The 21,172-nt window shown below is 42.6% G+C and overlaps 2 protein-coding genes across 2 annotated transcripts; both read right to left on the reverse strand.

The window, feature by feature from the left end:
- Positions 1-4,890: 4,890 nt before the first annotated feature.
- On the reverse strand, positions 4,891-7,233 carry ATP5ME (ATP synthase membrane subunit e). Its single transcript, XM_082301198.1, has 4 exons — positions 7,097-7,233; positions 6,871-6,925; positions 6,499-6,597; positions 4,891-5,030 (listed from the first exon to the last, which is right to left on the reverse strand). The coding sequence occupies exons 1-4, from the start codon at positions 7,130-7,132 to the stop codon at positions 5,005-5,007; spliced, it is 216 nt and encodes a 71-aa protein (XP_082157324.1). The 5' UTR covers positions 7,133-7,233; the 3' UTR covers positions 4,891-5,004.
- Positions 7,234-8,539: 1,306 nt separating this feature from the next.
- On the reverse strand, positions 8,540-20,139 carry TMEM175 (transmembrane protein 175). The gene is made up of 10 exons (XM_082301537.1): positions 19,995-20,139; positions 19,606-19,644; positions 18,421-18,518; positions 17,567-17,618; positions 16,672-16,707; positions 15,211-15,294; positions 14,418-14,582; positions 13,047-13,125; positions 11,230-11,371; positions 8,540-10,738 (listed from the first exon to the last, which is right to left on the reverse strand). Exons 1-10 carry the CDS (start codon positions 20,124-20,126, stop codon positions 10,075-10,077), a joined length of 1,491 nt encoding a protein of 496 aa, XP_082157663.1. The 5' UTR covers positions 20,127-20,139; the 3' UTR covers positions 8,540-10,074.
- Positions 20,140-21,172: the final 1,033 nt, after the last annotated feature.

Raw genomic sequence — 21,172 nt, forward strand, 5'->3', positions numbered from 1 at the left:
GTGTCTCATCACCTTCGCAGGAAAGAATTTCTTCCCAATATTTAATGTAAATTTCCTTTCTTTCAGTTTGTACCCATTACTCCTTGCCCTGTCACTACAATTCCTGACAAAGAGTCCCTCTCCAGCTTCCCTGTAGGACCCTTCAGATACTGCAAGGTTGCTAGGGGGTCTCCAACAGCCTTCTCTTCTCCAGGCTGAACAGCCCCAGCTTTCTCAGCCTGTCTAGGGGAGGTGCTCCAGTTCTCTTATCAAGATCGTCGCCTCCTCTGGACTTGCTCCTACAGTTCCATGTCCTTACTATGTTGGGGGCACTGGAACTGCTCACAGTACTCCAGGTGGGGTCTCACAAGAGCAGAGGACCATGTGGAAAGCTTTTATCATACAGCAGAAGAAGTCAAATAAGTTTTGTTCTTCCATTTTTAAGTGGAAAAAATTCCACAAGTTTACTGCACAGTGGAGCGGTAAGCAGTGGGCTTTTGAAGATCACCACAAGACACTGTACACTTAAATGCTGAGAAAAGCTCCTTCTGTTCTCAAATGTTCTCTGGGAAATAAAACCTGGAGGCTAACCCTCCTGCTCCCTGCGCCCAATGTGAAGCACTCAGAGCACTGCAGGGTGCTCCAGCAGAGCTGCTCACACAAGGAGCATGGGGTGCCTGCCCAGCACACCCTGTGAGCTGTGGGTGGCTGTGCCCTGTCTGCCCACATGCACTTGGGAGCACAGCTTGTCCTCAAAGCCTCAGGGTGGCCATGCTGCCAGGTATTTCCAAAGGGGACCATGAATGCATGCATGCAGAGGGGTGTCCATGGACACTCAGAGTGGAGTACCAGTGCAGGAGGCTGTTTCTCAAGGGTGGACCCTTTCCATGGGAGCAGTGAATGTTTCTCACTGGAGGTATTGGCCAGTTAGATGCAGGTGAAACTTGGCATAGTTCCTCCTGCAGTGATCTCCCTTTGCAACTGGGAACTGACTGCCTGGGTATATTAGACATAGAGAAAGAAAGGGCCAAGAGACAGATTTGTCCACTGTTTTCCCAGGCGTGATGGACCGAACTTTGCTTGGGTGGGCTGGTTGTGCCACTTGCCATGATTACCTGGGATTGATGTCTTAAACAAAGTGTTTTCACATCAGATAGTGAAAAAGGCAGATAAGAAGCAGATCCTGCAGAGGTAGGGTAATGCTTTTCATCATGCCAATCTCCTTCCTTCTGGTGAGGCACAACCACATCTAACAATGTAGAACTCCCCCTCCAGCGGAGATATGGGGGTGTTCACACATAGGCCTGAGGTTATTCCTCTTTTCTGATAGGGCACAACTGGCAAAACTATGCAGTCACAAGAAACAGGGCCAAACAGCTGTTGTGCCATTAGAAGGCAACATAAGCCATCAAAGACCCCTGAAGAACCACCCTGACTCATTTCCACAGCATTGCATTAGACAGTGTAAAACCCCTCTCCAGGGGCAGTATCAGGCTGTTCCCACGTAGGCTTGAACACATAACAACTCATCAAACTCTTTGTTGTGTGGGTTTCCACCCACAATGGATCAAAACTGCAACCATCAGAGTGATGACCATGGACACCAAAATTGAAATGATCAAGTCTTGTCACTGGATCCTTCCTCTCCACTATCTACTCTTGTCCTTTCCTTCTGCTTCTTTCTTTTCCTTATGTATTTCCCTTGGGATATTTTTATACATGTTTTTAATAGAAAAGAACCAAAACAGCTACATACCTCCTTTCCACTGCAACCAAATTATTTTAAAATAAACCTGCCTCATGTATACATACCAGTCATTCAGTGCTGTTTCACTCTAATCCACCCAAGGGATCTATTAACAAGAACCTCAGTTAGCCTACCTCAAAGGCAGGTCATAACACCAGGTCTGAAAAAAGATGTATGTCATTGCAACACAAGTTTGGGAAAAGTCTGTTGAGGGCTGTAGATAATTTAAATCTGCTTATGGTATATTTGCCTACACTCCAGTTAACTGTTTTCACCTCTGGCTTGATGCAGCTCTCAAGTCCAGTGGGAGACAAGAGGGGATCTGTTTTGTAAGTGCCTCACTGAAGCAAGTAATGCATACAGACCTCCATTCTTGTTTATGAAGGTGGCTGTTAGGGGGTAGGAAAATTAAAATCTCTGTGAGACTGGCAGGAGAGGTTTCTCAGAGAGATGCTCAGGGGTGAAGTGTAAATCTTCCCTCCATGCAGGAGAAGAGGCTTGCTTGAGTGAGAAACTGTGCAGGGACTTTTAATCCTGCATCTTGGCCATCATCTGATGTCCCTGGTGGAAGGGGTAGGACAAGCTGACACAAGACAGGACCTCTTTGCTACTGAAAAAGAGCATGTGTATGCCCTTCAGCCATTCCTTCTGCTGGAGCCTAGAGTGCTGCTGGGTTGTGAGTGGACATACCTGACCTGGCACAGTCAGACATGTGGGAGCATGTACAAGGCCTCTGCTGCTGGCAGAGCTGTGAGGATGGCAGTTCTAGCAGAGAGGAAAGGATAAACTTCCAGAGAGAACAGAGAATGTGGTCCTCAGCCACCTCTTGTGAATTTGAGCAAAATGCTTACTGTCTTTTCCCAGTCGGCCACAGTCTGACTCAGGCTAAGACTGGGAAGTGCTCCTCTCCTCCCAGGCAGGCAGGACAGGAACAACTCAACCTTCAATCAGTTCTTCAAACAAAGAGATAGTATTGAGCACTACAGTGTGGGTATGGATCTCGGCTCCACTCTTCAGGCAGATGGGTTGCATGTCTTGCTGCTCAGTAAAGGGGCTCTGTCCTATCAGCATCTCCAGATCCTGTATAAGGAAATCTCCATGAAAGCCCAGAGACTACTAGATCCAAGATTTTATTGTTGTCTGGGCTGAGTGTGGTTTGCATCATCTATCATAAAACTTTCAAGAGGAAGATTTTTTTTCTCTGTACCTCTTCCTCTACTCCTTCCACAAAACTATAGGATTAGAAAAAACTTCCAGTAGATTCAGTAGAAAACCATTCAACTCTGTCTCAAGAAGCAGCAGAGTACTCAGGAGTCACACAAATGTAGTTCCAGCAGAAGAAAACGTGAATGTAGTGTTTCCAGAATATGGAACAAACATGAGGGGTCTTCCCTCTCATACCCTTTGACAGGAAAGAAATGTTTTCATTGCTTCCTTCTTTTTCTTGGCCTTTTTTTGACTTGAACCCGATAATCATCTACTGTCTGGCCAAAATGGGGTGGCAGAGAACTAATTTGGTCCCCATGGGATGGCTGTAATGAGATACATGGTACCTTTCCCAGCCCACATAGGAATTCTTACCAATCTAAGAGGTATTACCAGGACAGCTTTCTTGCCTGGAGCCAGTATTTGAAGACAGTATGGAAAGTGTGGCAGACCTCTCCTGCATAATCAGGATGCATAAATGGTCACTCCCTATAAAAGAGACAGACTACCATTTGGCTGTACTTAGTTTGAGGAACAACATCTGTCCATCTGTAGTGTTTAGAATATCTGACTATTGGGTCAGCACCAATTCCTCAGATCACAGCACAGTTTGACAAGCCAGAATCAAATCTGACTGCCCTGTCACATGCAAGAATTGAGCAATAATCCACTGTGATAGCAAAGCTGAAAAAAAGATGTCAGAAAGGCAGAATTGTGATCAACAGCTCATTGTCCATGCAGACCAGTGACAGATGGTCACTGACTCTCAAGGGAGAGTACTGGGGCTGATACTGTTCAACACTTTGGTCAGTGTCATGGACAGTGGGATCAATGGCAGCCTCAGCAAGTCTGCCACCAACACCAAGCTGTGTGGGGCAGTCGACACGCTGGAGGGAAGGGATGTCATCCACAGGGACCTGGACAGGCTGGAGAGGTGGGGCTGTGCAAACCCTATGAAGTTCAGCAAGGCCAAGTGCAAGGTCCTGCACCTGGGTTGTGGCAACACCTGACACAGCTACAGGCTGGGTGGACAAGTGATTGGCAGCAGCCCTGAGGAGAAGGACTTGGGGGTGGTGGTGGATGAAAAACCCATCAAGACCCAGCCAGGTGCACTCACAGCCCAGAAAGGCAATGGGATCCTGGGCTGCATCCAAAGCAGCGTGGGCAGCACGGCACGGGAGGGGATTCTGCCCCTCTGTTCTGCTCTGGTGAGGCCCCCCCTGGAACACTGCATCCAGCTCTGGGGTCCCAGCATAAGGACATGGAACTGTTGGAGCAAGTCCAGAGGAGGGCACAGTAGTAGGAGGACTGGAGCACCTTCACTATGAAGACAGACTGAGGAAGCTGGGTCTGTTCAGCCTGGAGAAGACTGTGTGGAGACCCCCTAGCAACCTTGCAGTATCTGAAGGGTCCTACAGGGAAGCTGGAGAGGGACTCTGTCAGTAAGTGTAGTGATAGGACAAGGAGTAATGGGTACAAACTGAAAGAAGAGAAATTTGCGTTAAATATTGGGAAGAAATTCTTTCCTGCGAAGGTGGTGAGAGACTGTAACAGGCTGCCCACGGAGGCTGCGGATGCCCCAACCCTGGCACTGATCAAAGCCAGGCTGGATAAGGTCTTGAGCAACCTGATCTAGTGGGAGGTGTGGCCATGGCAGGAGGGTGTTGAAATTAGATGCTCCTGAAGGTCCCTTCCAACCCTTAACATTCTGATTCTATTAAACTCCCCAGCCAAGTCATTAAAGTAACACATTCAGGCAGTCAATGCCTCACCAGCCTCCCCCATCTGCCCATATATATCAAATTGTATGTATTTTCTGATCACAATCACTACCTGTGGGTAATGGGTGTTGCGACTGGCTACTGCTGGGGGAACACAAGATTGTGACAGATGCCTCCTGTCACATTCTGTAAGCATTTCTGCTGCTGTTCTATGCAATTCACTCAAGAAATACCAACTGAAGTGTAGTAAATACTTTATTGATAGAATATCGCACAGAGTTCAGAAACCACAGGACAGCTCAGAGCCTAGCCATGTATTTCCATGTGCGAAATTCAGATGAAATCTGTTGTTTATTTCAGTATGGAATCTTCACTTGCTAAAAGGGAAGAAAACAAAAACATGGTTAGGAATATTAGCCACTCCCATGAAGAACTAAAATATGCAAAGCACTAGTGGAACCAAAGACTATCTTCATGTATTTTTTTTCTAGCTAGTATTTATAATTCTCACTGTTTATTCAACAGAATTGTAATTCATAGCTTTGGGATAAAGGCAAACTTTTAAGTTTACTCCCTAGTAAAAGGAGTTTTCAGAACTGACAAGTCAAATACGCCCAGAAAAAGCTACCACTGCAGGTATGTTCATCTTTAAGGAACAATCTTCAGCAACTGCTATGCACATAGTGAGAGTTTAAGAACAGCTTTTCTGAAAAAAGCACACCAAAACCATTGTTGGGAACAACAGACCTGTCACATTGCCACTTTAAAACAGATTAAGCACTCTAAAGAAATAATAAAGAAAATTTCCTTTCTAAGTGCCCTGGCAACATTACAGCACAGCCTCTACCTCCAAAAACACAGGAAGTTTCATCTAACTAGAGGACATCTAAAAGATCCATTTATTTAGTCCATGACTAATGGAGATCATATGTTTAAGATGGCAAAACAGCTTTATCTCTAATGAGCGATACACATCATATTTGATTTTCTGTATGTGTAGTTAATTTAATGTTTTGTTCAACACTAGTTTTGTTTAGGACGATGCAAATGTCACTCCTTCCCATGGGAAGAGTTACTGAGTGTGTATCTGCACCAAGAACAGCTTGAGTTATTATTCAATTTTCTTAAAATTCTTCTTAGGTTTAACTCTACCTAAAAACCCTAGGTGAAACAAAGCCAGAGAATACATTCCTCTGTACAGCAGCAGAGTTCTGTTAGAACTGTACAGGGGACACAAGAAATAATCCCAAAGACAAGGGAAACAATGCTGCAGCAAGAATACAAGAGATGGAAAGGAATGAAAACAAAAGCATCAGTATTAATCGCCAAGTAATGCCCTACAGGACACCCTCTTAATGTGAGAGATACAAAAAATGAAGCTGACCTCTAACAATACACCACTTAAAAGCCTCAAGTTGCAATTACATGCAGTTGCCTATGGCTTATAGTCTAGACAGTCATATTTTTGAGGTTTCTACACTGCATGGAGAAAAGGGCTCGTACATCCAGATGAATAAGGGACATCATGCTACAGTTAATACATAGATTCAGTTATTCCTCATAGAATAACCAGCAGCTCTTGGCAGTTTCTTTTTGCAGTGGAAATTCAGCCATTTAACAAGTCCTGACTGTCGCAAAAACGTTAACTCTTGCTCTGATGACCTTTTCAAAATGCAAGCATCATTAAACAGCAGCGCTATTTACTCCTCACACGGCCCTAACCACTGCCTCCAGGGATGAGCCACAGGCCTCAACTTCTCCTAAGAGCACTGCAGTGGAACAGCAGTCCTGCAGCCAAACACCTGCAAGGCAGCGTGGGATGAATAAACTACACCGAGGAACTACCTTCTGCAAGCTCTTTTGCAATCCGCTCCAGTTCTTCACGTTTCTTTTTCTCCTCCGCCTCTATTCTTCTCTCTTCTTCAGCAATCGGCTTCAGGTAGTCTGCCATCAACACAATCCCTTTAAAACACAACAACTTCCCGAACCCCCGATGGAAAGCTCCACGCCTGCGGGCTCGCTCAAAAAGGAGGGAAAGCCAGTTCTGCTGGCACAAAGGCACATTTCACACGGATCTGTGGCTTCACACCAGCAGGGCCGTCCTGGCAGGGCCGTGGCCGGGCCGGGGGAGGCAAATGGCGGCCGGGCCATTTCAAGGTGCCCTTGCGGGGCGGGCGCGGGGGAACGGGGAGCGGCCGCCCGGGACGCCACACTCACCGTATCGCTTCTTGCCGTAGATCATCCCCACGAGAAGCGCCGAGTACCGGGTGAACTGCGGGAAGCAGAGACAAGGACGCGCCCTTCACTCAGCCCATAGGCACGGGCGGCCCCCGCCGGCCCCCGCCGCCCCCCGCCCCGGCCCGCCGAGGCCGCCGGCCCCGCCAGCCCTCCCCGCGCCCCGGGACACGCGGGACAGTCCGGGTGATCCCCGCACCGCCCTCACCTTGATGAGCGGGGAGACCTGCACCGGCGGGATCATCCTGGCGGCGGCGGCGGCGGCCGGAACTGAGCGCGGCGACAGGAAGGGGCGGGGAGCAGCCGTGACCGGGAAGCCGAATGCGTGCGCTGTCCTCTGCTTCCCGAGTGCGGGCGAGTCCAGCGCTCAAAGAGATCCGGCGGCGCAGGCACCGCAGCGGCTCTGCCGCAAGGAGGGGCTGAGGGAGCTGGGACTGTGCAACCTGTGAGAAGGATCGAGGGGACCTCATCGATGTTTATCAATGATAAACAGACACAGACTGAAATGCAGGAAATTCCTTTTAAATGGAAGAAAAAAACCCCACTTCTTCCTTCCCCCCCCCCCCCCCCCCCCCATAAGGGTAATTGAACATTAGAACGGGTTGAGCCCTTTGAAAACAGACACTGGAAAAAATTTTCACTGTCAGAGTGGTCAGGTATTGGCATAGGTTGGCCAGGGAGGTGGTGGAGTCCCCATCCCTGGAGGTGTTCAAGAGGCACGTGGATCTGGTGCAGGTGAGGTGGGTTAGTGGGTTAGGGGTTACAGTGGCAGTGCTGGGTGGATGGTTGGACTGGATGATCTTAAAGGTCTCTTCCAACCTTGATTCCATCATGCTATAAACTATTGAGTGGTTATGGTGTCTCTGTGCAGATGCTCAGTCGGACTGGACACACACCTCTGCAACCAGTCTAGCCAATCCTACTTTAAACTGGAGGGTTGGACTACATGGTTTTCAGAGGCCCCTTCCAACGACATCCATTCTGTGATTCTGGGATTGTAATAATCATTGTATTTCACTTTAATTTTCATAGATACAAAATCCTGTGGTAATTAGTAATTCTATAAAGAACAGCTAGTTACAGTTACATTTAGGAATGATCTTTCTAACTTGAGAATGACACAATTCAAATTAATGCAGTTTGTTTCTCAAGAACTTTAAAATGATGCCGGATGAGCTCTGTTTATACAAAGTCTCGAATGGTTTGTCCTCAGGTTTATGTTCTGAGAATAAATTACTTATTTATAAGTAAGGTAAACAACAACAACAACAACAAAACAACAAAAAACCCCAAACCAAAACAAAAAAGAAAGGAAAAATGCATTATTGAGCCACTGTATTGGCCTTGTAGTATTTATGCGCTGCTTTATACAAAGCATCCTTGTAAACACTGAAATGAAACTCCTTGGTCAGATTCAGATTTTGGGTTTCATTTTCTTCAGATACCAAAAGAAATACAATCAACATTTCTTTTCATCACATTAAAAGCATTTTGGTGTTTTTTAAAAAAATCACGAAACTGCTGAGGTTGGAAGGGACCTTGCTGATTTTGAAGGAAAACACCCATCTAACAATTTTTATTACAGACATCAGACTTAGGGTTCACCTACAGAGAAGAAATAAATGACTTAAAAGTTTTGGTTTTTCGCTGATTGCAATTTATTACAAATACACATTTTCACTACTTACTATGTGCCTGCTGCACTTTAGAAACAAAACCATACAGAACCAAAAGTGCTTTTATTAAGTATCAGAAAAAAACGTTATACACAACACAAGTCATTTAACCACAACTAGGTATAAATCCCCTTGAATAGCTGAACATACTCTTCACAAGAAGTATGTAATAGTCACAATTAGATATCGGTATCAAGGTGCTTCAAAACAAAAGCACAAGTGCTTTCAAGACTGATCTCAACTGAAACAAGATATTTATATTTGTTTTCACCTATACGTTCTTCAGACATACTTTGCTACAGTATTTTTTTTTTTTTTATGATGAACAACAAAATCCCCCAAATGCCTTTAATTATGGCATTAAAGTTATCAGGCACTAAGACAATTCAAGATACAAATTAACTGCTCTGCCAGAAGGAAATATAATGGCTTCTAGGACAGCCAGAGGTTAGATGACTTGATAAGCACAAAACTTATCCAGCTGCAGGTAAGTGTAAAAAAACAACTTCAACGTATCATGGACAGGAACTTCTACAGGGTTAGTTTCTTCTGCTGGCTTTCTGAGACTCAGAAATCTGTGGGATCCCTTAGTTATGCACAACTCAGGAGAAAGCTGAACTCCCTTACCTGATGTGGAACTCTTACACATGGCAGTCTCATACTCTGCCTGAATATGACACCGTGCCTTCTGAATAACAGAAGGATGTTACATTGACAGACACAAAAAGCCTTAGAAATTCAAACATTTCAGATGAGCAGCTGCTGCAGAACAGAAAAAAACCTCACCTCTAGTCACAGAGCTCTTTTCCCTCAGAAATTATCAAAGCTAGTTGACACTTGAATGCAAAGCCACGTGAATCCTCATTTGTTACATACATCGTTTTTTAGAATAGATATGCTAAAAGAACTTGTGTTCAGGTAGCTTGGAAGACTGCTATCACAATTGCAACTCCCATCTAAACTCACACACAGAACCACTCAAACACAGGTAGATTTCCAGCTGCTATCCCCTTTTTGTAACTATGCAGAACAGATAGTGCAACGATTGAAAAAAAAATTAAGAAAAAACAAAGAAAAGGAAACCACCAACTTGTATGCGCATATGTTCTACTATGATGCGCCATCCAGAAATCCAGCGGTCTCCATGTCTTCCATGCCTCACATTCTCTTGCATAGAAGCACAACTAGGTTCTATGTCTGTGTTTGGCTGCCATTTTGCTGGGCATCTGTGCACTTCTTAATCAATCATCACTGCGGTTACATGTCAAGCAGCATTTTTTCCTATAGGGCAACCCTAAACGAGGGGGGACATGCTTTTCTTTGTATCCCCTGTTTACCCAATATTTTCAATAGCAGATTTTGGAGAAAGGGTCTTGAGCTAAAACATAAATATGCCCCAGTTATGGCCAATACAGGCTTTGGTTTACATCAATATAATCCACACACGAATATAATGCGAGTCAGAGGAAATGAAGTTGCTCTTGTAACTTCACATGCACTGTGCGGAAATTTAGGACAGTGTTTCATTTGGAGACAAACATGCCTCCTCTTCTTCTAACAATACAACCTTCCGTCTGGAGAGAGACATCACATACTTTATGGCAGTTAAAGAAATTCTAACAAAGATGCGCAAGGCAAGAAAAGCAAATGGTATTACAATCTGCATAAGATGGAAAATTGCTGTGCTAAATTCACTTAACAAGCAAGTTAGGAAGAAGACTCCAAGGCTTACGCAAGGGTAGAGAGCCAGCTTGGCAAACATGAAAGCATGCTCCTTGCCACCATATCTTGCGAAGGCATGCAAAGTTTCCTCTTCATTGAGAAGGGCTGTAGTCCATATGGCAAACTGAAATATGCTGGCAAAGAAAGTGATAACGCAGCTGACCTGAATGGCTTCTATTTCATTATGAGACTTTTCTGCGAATTCACTGGTCAGCTGGTAAGCTAGTGGAAGCCCACCAATGAAAGCCAATGAAAGTATGTTAAGCAGTCCCATTAATCGGGTAGCTTTTGTTACATAAAGGAAAAGAGAGTGATGGACAAACCACAGGAGACCAATTGTAACAAATGAGCCAAAGTAAGCAAGGTAGTTTGGCCCATATTCACTTAAAGCTTCAAGAAGACTGCTGTGGAACTTCTCCTCAACTTCTCTGGGATCAGGAACATTGTCTTCACTGTGGAGAGAAAAATTACTGGAGCAACACTGAACTGTTTTACTTTGAGCAAGTAGTGAACAACAAGCATCCACTCCATAGTTTTCTAATTTATAACTTAGTATTTTAAATAACACCTCTGCAAAGAAATTCTATAGAAAAGGAAATCTGAATGTAAGTTGGCATTCCTTTGGGTTGTCACAGTGACTAAACAGCTTTTATTGATAAAAGCCTTTCATCTGAAAACTAAGCTAAAAAGTTTTGTTCTTCAAGACTCTAGATCCCAACATGTATTACACACACTGATGATCATTACTGCTGTAACGTGGGTGTTAGAAATATCTTTGGTTTGTGCTCTCTGTCGTTCCAGAAAATCATACTTTAAAGTAACCACTGCAGATTTTAGAAGTTAAAGACAATGTTTGATTAATTTTATTTCCTCAAATATTACATACAGACAAAAGTAACTATATTTAACAAGACAAAGTGTAAAAATCAGCACAAAGCCTTACCATATATCCAAAATGAGCAGGGTTGCTACAATGGCATAGACTCCATCACTGAATGCTTCTACCCGTTCCTTACTCAGAGGCTCACTGAGGTAAAAACTGAAGGTTTCCATGCTATGATGTTCCTCCTCTTCACTTCTCTGACCTGGTAACAAATCCAGAGGCTTAATAATGAGAAGAAGTATAAAACAAGGTAGTTCAACAACCTACTGTGACCCCCCCTTTTTCCCCATTGCCAAATATTTTCTTTAGAAAAAAGGATGCCCGTCATCCACAAATGTCAGTCACTCCACTTTTTTGGCCTATGTGCCTCTTCCTGAACTTTATGTTTCTTTCAAGGAAAGTGCTTCAGGAACAAAAAAAAAATCCCTGTCCTTTAAACCATATGGCAAACCATTATCACCACGTGAATAATGATTCAAAGCTGTAATTGAACAAACAAATCAGATGCTGTGCCTCAGAAAGCCCTAACAGCTGTAGGGCCTCTATGCCAGCTCAGAGAACTTACACTACATGGCAGAAAAAAACCTGTCTTGAGTGTGAGGCTGAACTGGGATATCAAATGACCTGATTTAAAATAACACAAGCCTTTTGTCAAAAGGTGTAGCTTTTATAGTAAATGTCAAATACATCTCTTAAGACTGAACTCAGAACTGCCTAGCTAGCCAAAATACACTGCTTCATGTGTATAGACTGGACAAAGAAAAAGGTTAAGGTTCCACAGGAACGCAAAGCAGGTGTAACAACAAGAAACTAAATAAAGCAGTAAATCAGCCATCTGACAGGGTGAGAGGTACAGACATGACATGACCGCAAACCACAGTGGCCCCATTGCAGTAAGCACACTCAATATTTGTATGTGCTTATTCTCAGGCTCTGAGAACTCTGTGGCTTCATCCTTTCAGAGCATTTCTGCCTCCCTACTATTGCTACCACATGAGGGAGTCAAGAGTATGCTCCCATTTGCACTGTAGACAGACAGACTTGTACTAATCTGAACAGCAGCACCAGAAGCACAAATATGTTATTCTTCTGACCCAGCTCAGGAGTGTCAGTTCCAAAGACATTATCTGTTCAGTGGTTTTGTGGTCCCTCTCAGAGGGACACTGCACCTTTTGGCCAAGTAGGTTACATGATATGCCCTTCTCCTTTTATTTTGGCAAAGGCAACCGCTTTCTCAGCAGGATTTAAGCGCAGTTCAGGTTGTTGGTATGGTTGTGCAATTGTTAGTCCTGACACAAGGAGGGCAGAAAGCACGTGAGGGAAGGAAGCATGGATTTAGGCTAACTTAAGACATGTGTTAAGGCACCTCTTTAGACCACAGCAGTTAGATTACTGAGATGTAATACCCTGAACAGTTAACTATTGTGATGAAGTTTGATTTACAGCTGCAGCGCTTGCTGGTTTGAAAATGTTTGACTATTCAGCATTGCAGAGAAGTGATAACGGCACAGAGCTTGCTTCCTTATGTTCTTCCATCTCCATGCTCTCTCTTGAGGAGGGAAAAGGGATAGATGGCCTGCAGCCATCATCCATATAGCTCTGTGTGTCTGCATGCACTTGCATTATCAGGATAAACCAGGAAGGTTTCACACAGGGAAATGATCTTTAAATGTGTTGTGCCTTGCACAAATCACATCATAATGATGGAAAACCAGGGAGCAAGGGAGACACTGTTTAGAAGCACATCAACAAACCCTAAAATCACTATGTTCCGAAACTGAAAATGAAAGCAGAACTAAAATTACTTCATTCTGGGCTGTATGCATAACATGTTGACAACCTAATCTGAACGTATGCCTAGGAGTTTTGTTACTCACCAAGAACTTTGGTTTTACACCATGTAATTAATCGAGTGAGATGCGGAAAAACAATTACAAGTCCAAGAAGTATGTAAGACTGTTGGAGAAGAAGATGAACAGTTTAAATATAGTTATCAAAATACAAATTACCTTCCAACTTTAATATGAAAATAACTGTCAATCTTAGATCTAGTGACATTGAGAAAAACAAATCTTGACTTTCAAAAAGAAAAAAAGGCTCAGCTGAAATGCACATGCACCTCCTGAATACTGCATGTGGAACCAAGCACTGCTTTTTCCTACCTAATTTAGTACCAGTAATAAAGAAAGCTAAAACAAACATTATAAAACAATTCTGCTAACAAAAAGTGTAGGAATAACTGCTTTAGAAGCTAAAGAATTATCCCAAATGATCCTTATGGGTCCTTCCAATTAATGATATCCTAAGAATCTACTGTTTGTGTCACAAAAACACATTGGTGGGTCCTAAGTGGTTCACAGGCTTTGTACAGGTCTAAGCACATACAGGAGCAACTTGGAGACTAATTTCACTGTTGTTAATATTAAAACAAACAACCAAATTACAGTGAACAGAGTGAGGAAGAAGAAAACATACTTTCAGATAAAACTAGATTTTTTCACCTTTGGACTCCTAAATGCTCCTTTCATCAACAGCAACCTGATTTCTCACAAATTTGGGTTTTTTTTAAAATACTGCTAATTCCTGTGGAATCTTCCTCAAAATTCAGTTAAATCCATCTTTTCCTAAAGAACATGAGGAATGGAAGCTCAGGATACATTCAAAAAACTAGCTTTCAGTTCCAAATAGGGGTTCCAAAAAAGACTTAAAGCTATTAACAAGGAGGAACACCTCATTGACCTTAATTAAAGATGGAAGAGAAAAAGGCTGTGTAAAAGCAGGCCGTAACCAAAACTACTTGTTTTGAGATGCAGGTTGTCTAACCGGTCTCCTTACTCTATTTGCTCTTACACCCTGAGTTAGTGCAGCAATTGCATTCACTTCTCTTCAGTTTGTGCAATGTGGTGTTTATTTCGTGCACTTTCCATATTATCTCAACTACTTCTGATGCTTAAGATACTAAGGTAGAATTGAGAACACTTTACTAAAACGAAAAAAGCAGGCATAGCAAGTAATATTGTAGCAGAATATTATTTTTAAATGATACAAATTCATGGATCAAGTTACAGGTTGATACATGTGATTAAAAACATTCAGTGCAAAATAGCAGTCATGATTACAACACCACAGAATGGGCAACTGAGAAAGTCTGCATAAGTAATGCAGACATCATTATTTTCATACACAGTCCTAAAGACAACTAATACAAACTGCTGCATCAAAGTTTTCAGTTAACTGGGAGAACTTACCAAAGGAATAAAGAAAAAAGAAAAGATGGCTGCTAAAAAGCATAAAACTGGTCCTCTTAGAATAATCTTTAAGATATGACGTTTATAGAAATTCTGATTTTCGGACTCCTGTATCTGTTGATTCAGTAAGTGTGGGTGATAGAATCCATATGCTACTATCACAGCCTGCAAGGAAAAGTGCATTACTGAAAATATTACATATAAGTATATGCAGCATTTCAAATATAAGACATAGAACTATAAATCACCAAATTCCAAACACTTCCAAACTTATTCTTCACTTCCATATCAAAGGCTGGTCCTAGAAACTCTGAGATTTGACAACATGCTGCATGTCAAGACTTTAATCTCCTCTGCAGAGCCTGTCATGACCTTTGATCCTTGATAAAGAGGAATGAAAATCGCTGTAATAAGGAACTGAATGTGACAAAGCACTGCACCAGGAGGAAGAGTGCTGCTGGACTTGAGGCTGAAAGTGTGTGTTCCCTCACCCACTGCTGCACAGCTCAGAAATACCTTGGCAGGAAAACTCAATTGTTCTTTCCCCACGGCATTTCTACAACGAGTGGGAAAGGAATTCTGTGAACTTTGAGATCAGCATGAAACAGCTTCACATGACTGAACTTTCATCTTACATACCGGCACTGTATTATCATAACGGGCACAACACTGAAGAAGAATGCTATACAAACAACACATTTAGCAATTTATGCCCCTCACTAAGAAACTCAATTTCAGTTCCACACAAGAAAGTCTATTTAAAAGTGAAAATGTAAATGGAGAGCTCCAATACCTGTATAAGGCCAATGACAACAGCACAGACACTGAACAGGAAGATGCCAAAAGGTACCCCTGGAAAGGAGGCCATTAAGGAAAACTGGAAAAAAATGCAACAAGATCAAATATTTAATTAAGAAGTGATGTAGGAATAACAGTAAACAAACGCAAGCACTCTTCATTCAATACTGAAACTCATATATCTACGTAATAATTTGTATTTCACCATAATTCCATTAAATGCAATTTCTACCAACTAATATCCCAACCAAAAGCATCTGGAGAGATGGTTTTGCTCTGACATTGATAGTGCTAAACCTTAACCACTCTGGCACTGTGCCTGCATAGTAATTACAGACTGGCTTGTACCTGAGCGTAAAGTTTAACTGGCTTTGGTCAACATGTCATAGCTGTGAAAATTCTTGATATTAGGATACCTTTTTGAATCTTTTATTTTGTCTATCTCCATGGCTCCCTGTTGTATTAATTTCTGCAGCTTCTTTAGGGGAGGATAAAAAAAAAAAAGAAAAGCAGAGTGTAGTAGTAAAGTAACATTGACAGCTTTCCAAAAATTATTTCAGCTTCAAGACAAAACGAAAAGTATGTTCTCTTGCTGCTAAAGATCATTTTACTGACCACAGCCTTATTTTTTGCAGACTAAATGTAGGACATATATATCCATAGAGAAACAGGTGCCTGTCTTACACATACAACAGTCAAGATGCATTTTAAGCAACTGTTTTGTTCTGTTAATACAGCATTCAGTTAATATATATTCAGCAAATACTCTTTTGAGGTCATCTGACCAAAAATTGTGCAGATTTTAAACATGAACTATCAGCTGCCAGAATCAACCTTGCGGAGCAAGTCGGAAGTGATACCACAAACTTGGTCTAAATTACAAAAGGAAAATGTCCTGCCATATACGGAGGAGTTTGAAACACAGTTTTATTTATCTTGCCAAAATTCTCATCAGATAACTTGGTTGCTTTTTTAAAAGAGATCATGGGAATTTTTTTATCATGAGGGTGGTGAAACATTGGCACAGGTTGCCCAGTCCCTGGAGACAGACAAGGTGAGGTTGGATGGGGCTTTGAGCAACCTCATCTAGTTGAAGATGTTTCTGATCTTTGCAGGGGTTGGACTACATGACCTTTAATGGCCCCTCCCAATCCAAACTGTTCTATGATTCTATAATACTATGACTTCCCATGACTGTAATTTTTGTTCCAGTCATGGAAAATGGAACAAATTTTCTGCCCATTTTCTGCCAGGACTAAAACATGCAATATTTGAAGGTTATAAAATAGCTTAATGAATTTTAAAGAAGAAACACTTGACTATGATAATGGATTCAGGGTTTACACTATAACAACATTTTCCTGGGTTTCTGAATACTTTGGTAAAGTCTTTCCAAATAAATAAAGAAACAAACACTTTAATTTAAACATATGACAGATTTTAGAAAATTACTTACTGTATATGGCAAGAAGGTTATGATCATCATACAAGCCTAAAATAGAAAAAAAGCGTATTGAAACACTATGTATTTTCTGGACACATATTCAATGAGGGTATTGCTTGCTTTTTATTTTACAAAGAGATCAAATGCTTGCGCTGCATAATGAAAACCACCCACACTTCCGAAGTTACTGAGTTTTAACTAAAACAAATGGCTAGATTTGTACACATCTTCCATGTTCTCTATCCAAATTGTACACGCTTATTTTAGAAACATTGCAGTTTTTTACCAGTACCCCAGGTAAAAGTTTTGCTATGGTTTTTAAGAGACTTCTTAGCAATGCTAAATGTACCACACCTTCTAAATAGGTGTTTCTGATTTGTCAAGAACATTAATATGTGATCCCAAAGACTTCATATCTAAAAAAGCAAAATTAAAAAAACCCAACCAACCAAACAAAAGCAGAAAGAAATGCATTGCTTTGAAAGCTACATTAGGTAAGAATTAAATGTCTTAGGATATTCTTCTAAAAGAGTTTCCTCTAATGCTCTCTCATGGAGCTCCAACAGTGCTCCACGAGTAACAAAATTAAATTAACTGTGTGGTTGCATACTTTCAGAGAACAGAGTTTTAAACAACATAGCAAAATACTCAGTTCCCTCAGATGAACTTCAGACTAACCTGCTGCAGAGCTTCTATTGGCTTACAGTAAAACATTTTTAAGTTAAAAGCAAGCTACTTATGAATCAGTCATAACTGATTGGAACTAAAGATCTTTGTATTTTCCTGACTTGGAAATATGACAGTTACGCTATTTAAAGTAGAAACTTTTGGATATTCACAGACACACTTAAGAAAAGGTAACCTGTATCTGCTAGGTTAAACATCCAGCCTGTCTGACATGACTTACCAGATTTAGAAGAGCCAGGACATCGTCTATATGCTCTATCACCTGAAACAACCTGGCAAGGCAAGGCAAGGTAAGGTTATTATGAACAAGCCAACTCACAAAATATAGTTTACAACACTACATATGAATCGTACATTTCTCATAGTGTAGGGGAACCCAATTTCCTTTGCTCCGGAATTAATACAAGTGCTCCAGGTGCTACCAAAACTCATGTAGCTCAAATACAAAAGTAATTTCTTAGAAAAATATGAAAAGTGAGATACAGTCAAGTCACTCATGAAGCAGTTATCAAGAACCTTGTTTCTATTTGAATGGCAGAGTATCTTCAAAATATTGTAAATTTCAAAATTCAAACAAAAACTGCCCTGGTTCCAGTATGATGCCTACATGCCAATTTCTTTTTAACCACCAAGACACGGCAGGTGGGGATGTCCACAGCTCTATAAAATTCAGAATCTGCAACATTACAATTGATTTTGTGACAAGTACTTCTGAGGACAGAGAGATGAGTTTTGCCCAGCTGGTACTGTATCAGTTCCTTTGTTGTGGAGCATGCAAGTTACAAATTCCTGTTTTTTCAGCATAATTAGAAGTCTAATTCCATCTAGACTTTGAAGTAAAATGAAAAGGAACTCTAAAAGCTATATAATTCTTGTTTTTCTCTGTATCACCATGGCAGTGGTGTAAGAGTAGCTATTCACTGGTAAGAGTAACATTTCTTTACAATGATTTTCTAATATTATTCAACAAAAGACATTTCACAAGTCTGGCAGCAAGATAGAAATGTATCAGAGACATGGTTATCTCCTGCACTTTCTAACTTTTAACTTTAGATTTAAACACTGTGATCCTACCTTACATGAGCTGCCCATGCCACTGTGACTATTAAAAAGGTCATCAAGTAGACTGCAATTTTTGCTAGAAGAAGTTGCTGAATGCTTTCACCTAATTTCTGAAACAGAAAGTGACACCCAAGGAAACAAAATTTAAATGTTATATTACAAAATCATTACAAACATCTGCAAAAGAGATGTACAGTAATGTAATCTATTTTTTGAAAATGTCTCCCAAGAATGCAGTTCCCATTCAACAATCTCTTTAGTACATTGCAGAGAAACCAGTTTATTAGGAACTTGTTAAGTAGGCTGAAATATGGCATGTGATATGCCAACACATCTCTTCAATCTGTAAAAGGGCTTCCCAATGCTCTGTTCACCTTGTGATTCATCTCTCATCACCGTTACTTTAATAATGCGTGTCAGAGAACTGGACACAACATGCCCCTTTTACTTTCACAGCACTGACTTCTGCACTAGAAGCCGCACACAGGTTTTTGTGTAATGATTGTTAACAAGGAGAAAGGAGAGGGCTTAACCTCACCGAATTTTGCACATTTTACCACCAGAATAGCTTAAACAGACTCATGTAGTATATTTGCTGTGTTACAGATCTTATCTGAGCTCCTTAAATTAAGACTTAGTTCTGTTTGAGAGTAGAAAAACAAATCATGATTAAAAAAACCCATCTGTAAACATTCTGAAATTATTAATGTTTCCTAAAATTCCTGGGTATTTTCAGAATTAATTTATTTCCTACAGTCTTCTTTTTCAATCTCTGCTCATTCAAATTACATTTATTATGAACCTAACTTTAAAACTAGCATTCATACTGTGGTATAGAAGTGGCTTCACTAAGTGATGGTTTATTACCAAGAAGACCAGATGCTTTCTGAAAGATGTTTTGGTCAGACGGGCAATTCATTCTTCATAGAAAAGTAACTACATATAATCTATGGCCTATAACATATAGCTCATTCCGGCTTTATGTCAAAACATGTGCAGATAACACAAATATTCATCTTCAAGTTTTACACTCAAAGTTCACCAGCTCCTTGCCCTATGCAAAATTTCTGTTAGGTTTAATGTTCCTTAATGGTTTCTGCTTTTTAAAGCCTGTTACTTGAAATGAAGCAGGCGTGCTGAACGAGGATGTCACATCTACTTGCGAGGACTCAAGAAACAACAAAAGCCACGTGATACCTGGTCAGGATGTATTTTTGTGTGAGCCACCGGCAAAATCTGAAATAACAAAATGTTATTAGCACATGACGTTCTTTTCCTTGTTGAGCACTTCCCTAAAACCACACAACCCTCAGGTGCCCGCGGGTCGCGTAGCCAGGAGCTACGCTCTGCAAGTCACAGCCGGTCTTGAGCCGTGGCCCGGCCCGGCCCGGCCCGGCCGGCACTGCCGACACCGCCCCGGGACAGTCGCCGACATGTCGCGACAGCGGGGCCGGGCGGCACGGGCGGTCGCGGCCCCGCGGGGCGGGCCGGACAGGCACGGGCGCTACCCGGAAACCCAGGACCAGTCGCGGCTGCCCCAGGCTTCTCCCTCCCTCCCTGCCTGCCTCCCGCCGCCGGGCGCTCACCATCACGGTAGCGATGATGGAGAGCAGCGCGTCACTGTAGGCCAGCAGCCGGTGCGATGTCTGCGTGCTGCTGCCCGGCTCCGGCCCCAGCCCCAGGCCGCGCTCCGGCGCCGCAACTCGCGGAGCCGACATGGCCCCGCTGCGCTCAGCGGCGGCGGGGGCGGCGCTTCCCCTCGCCCTCAGAGGGGCGGGAGCCGCCCGGTGGCCCTGGGAGGCAGGGGAACGCTGCTCTGGGAAACAATGCGATAGATGTCCCTGAACCGTGGTGACGCTCGGCGTCCAGCGCCTGAAGCACCCAGCCCCTCTGATCTCCCAGGACCAGCTGAAAAACCAGGGGGTTTATCTTCTGCTATATTCTATATTCTTAACAGTGTACTCAGAAAGATTGACTTTTCTTTTGCATGTATTTTTTTTTTTCCTTTTACGTTTAAGGTTGGAATTGGAGTATACCCTACTAAGGAGTATCTGTTGAATGAGAATGTTGTATGAGATACAATCACAGAATAGGTAAGGTTAGAAGGGATCACTGGAGGATACCTAGTCCAACCTCTCTGCTCCAGCAGGGTCCCCTACAGTATGTTGCTTAGAACTGTGTCCATATGGCTTATTAATATCTCCAGAGAAGGAGACTCCGCAACCTCTCTCGAAAACCTGTTCCAGTGCACAGTCACCTGCACGGTAAAGGAGTTCTTGCTTATGTTCAAGTGGAACTTCCTGCACATCAGTTTCTGCCCACTGCATCTTGTCCTGTTGCTAAACACCAAGAAGAGCCTGGATCCAGCCTCTGACATCCTCCCTTCAGATATTTCTATGGTAAGATCCTCTGTCAATCTTCACTCTTCCAGGCTGGAGAGACTCAGCTCCCTCAACTTTTCCTTATAAGAGAGATGCTCCAGGCCTCTCATCATCTTTGTCACCTTGTGCTCAACCCAATCCAGGAGCTCTATGTGTCTCTTCTACTGAGGAGCCCAGAAATGGACACAGCACTCCAGATATGCCTCACCAGGGCTGAGTAGAGGGTCAGGATCACCCCCCTCAACCTGCAGGCAATGCTCTTCCTACTGCACCCCAGGCCTTCTCAGCCACATGGACACACTGCTGGCTCATGGACAACATGTTGTCCACCAGGACCCCCAGGTCCTTCTCCCCAGAGCTGCTTTCCAGCAGGTCAGCCCCAG

This window comes from Coloeus monedula (genome assembly GCF_965178545.1).
Source record: "Coloeus monedula genome assembly, chromosome: Z".
In the NCBI taxonomy this organism is placed as follows: Eukaryota; Metazoa; Chordata; class Aves; order Passeriformes; family Corvidae; genus Coloeus; species Coloeus monedula.

Excerpts from the sequence above, each read along its gene's own strand:
- ATP5ME (XM_082301198.1), bottom strand. The coding sequence starts at position 7,132 with ATGATCCCGCCGGTGCAGGTCTCCCCGCTCATCAAG. Across the intron at positions 6,598-6,870 it reads CTACGGCAAGAAGCGATACG|ACTACCTGAAGCCGATTGCT; the intron begins GTGAGTGTGGCG and ends TGTTGATGGCAG. Across the intron at positions 5,031-6,498 it reads TGCAAAAGAGCTTGCAGAAG|CAAGTGAAGATTCCATACTG; the intron begins GTAGTTCCTCGG and ends CTTCCCTTTTAG.
- TMEM175 (XM_082301537.1), bottom strand. The coding sequence starts at position 20,126 with ATGTCGGCTCCGCGAGTTGCGGCGCCGGAGCGCGGCCTGGGGCTGGGG. Across the intron at positions 14,583-15,210 it reads TTGTCATTGGCCTTATACAG|GCTGTGATAGTAGCATATGG; the intron begins GTATTGGAGCTC and ends TTTTCCTTGCAG. Across the intron at positions 11,372-13,046 it reads GTGTAAAACCAAAGTTCTTG|GTCAGAGAAGTGAAGAGGAG; the intron begins GTGAGTAACAAA and ends ATTTGTTACCAG.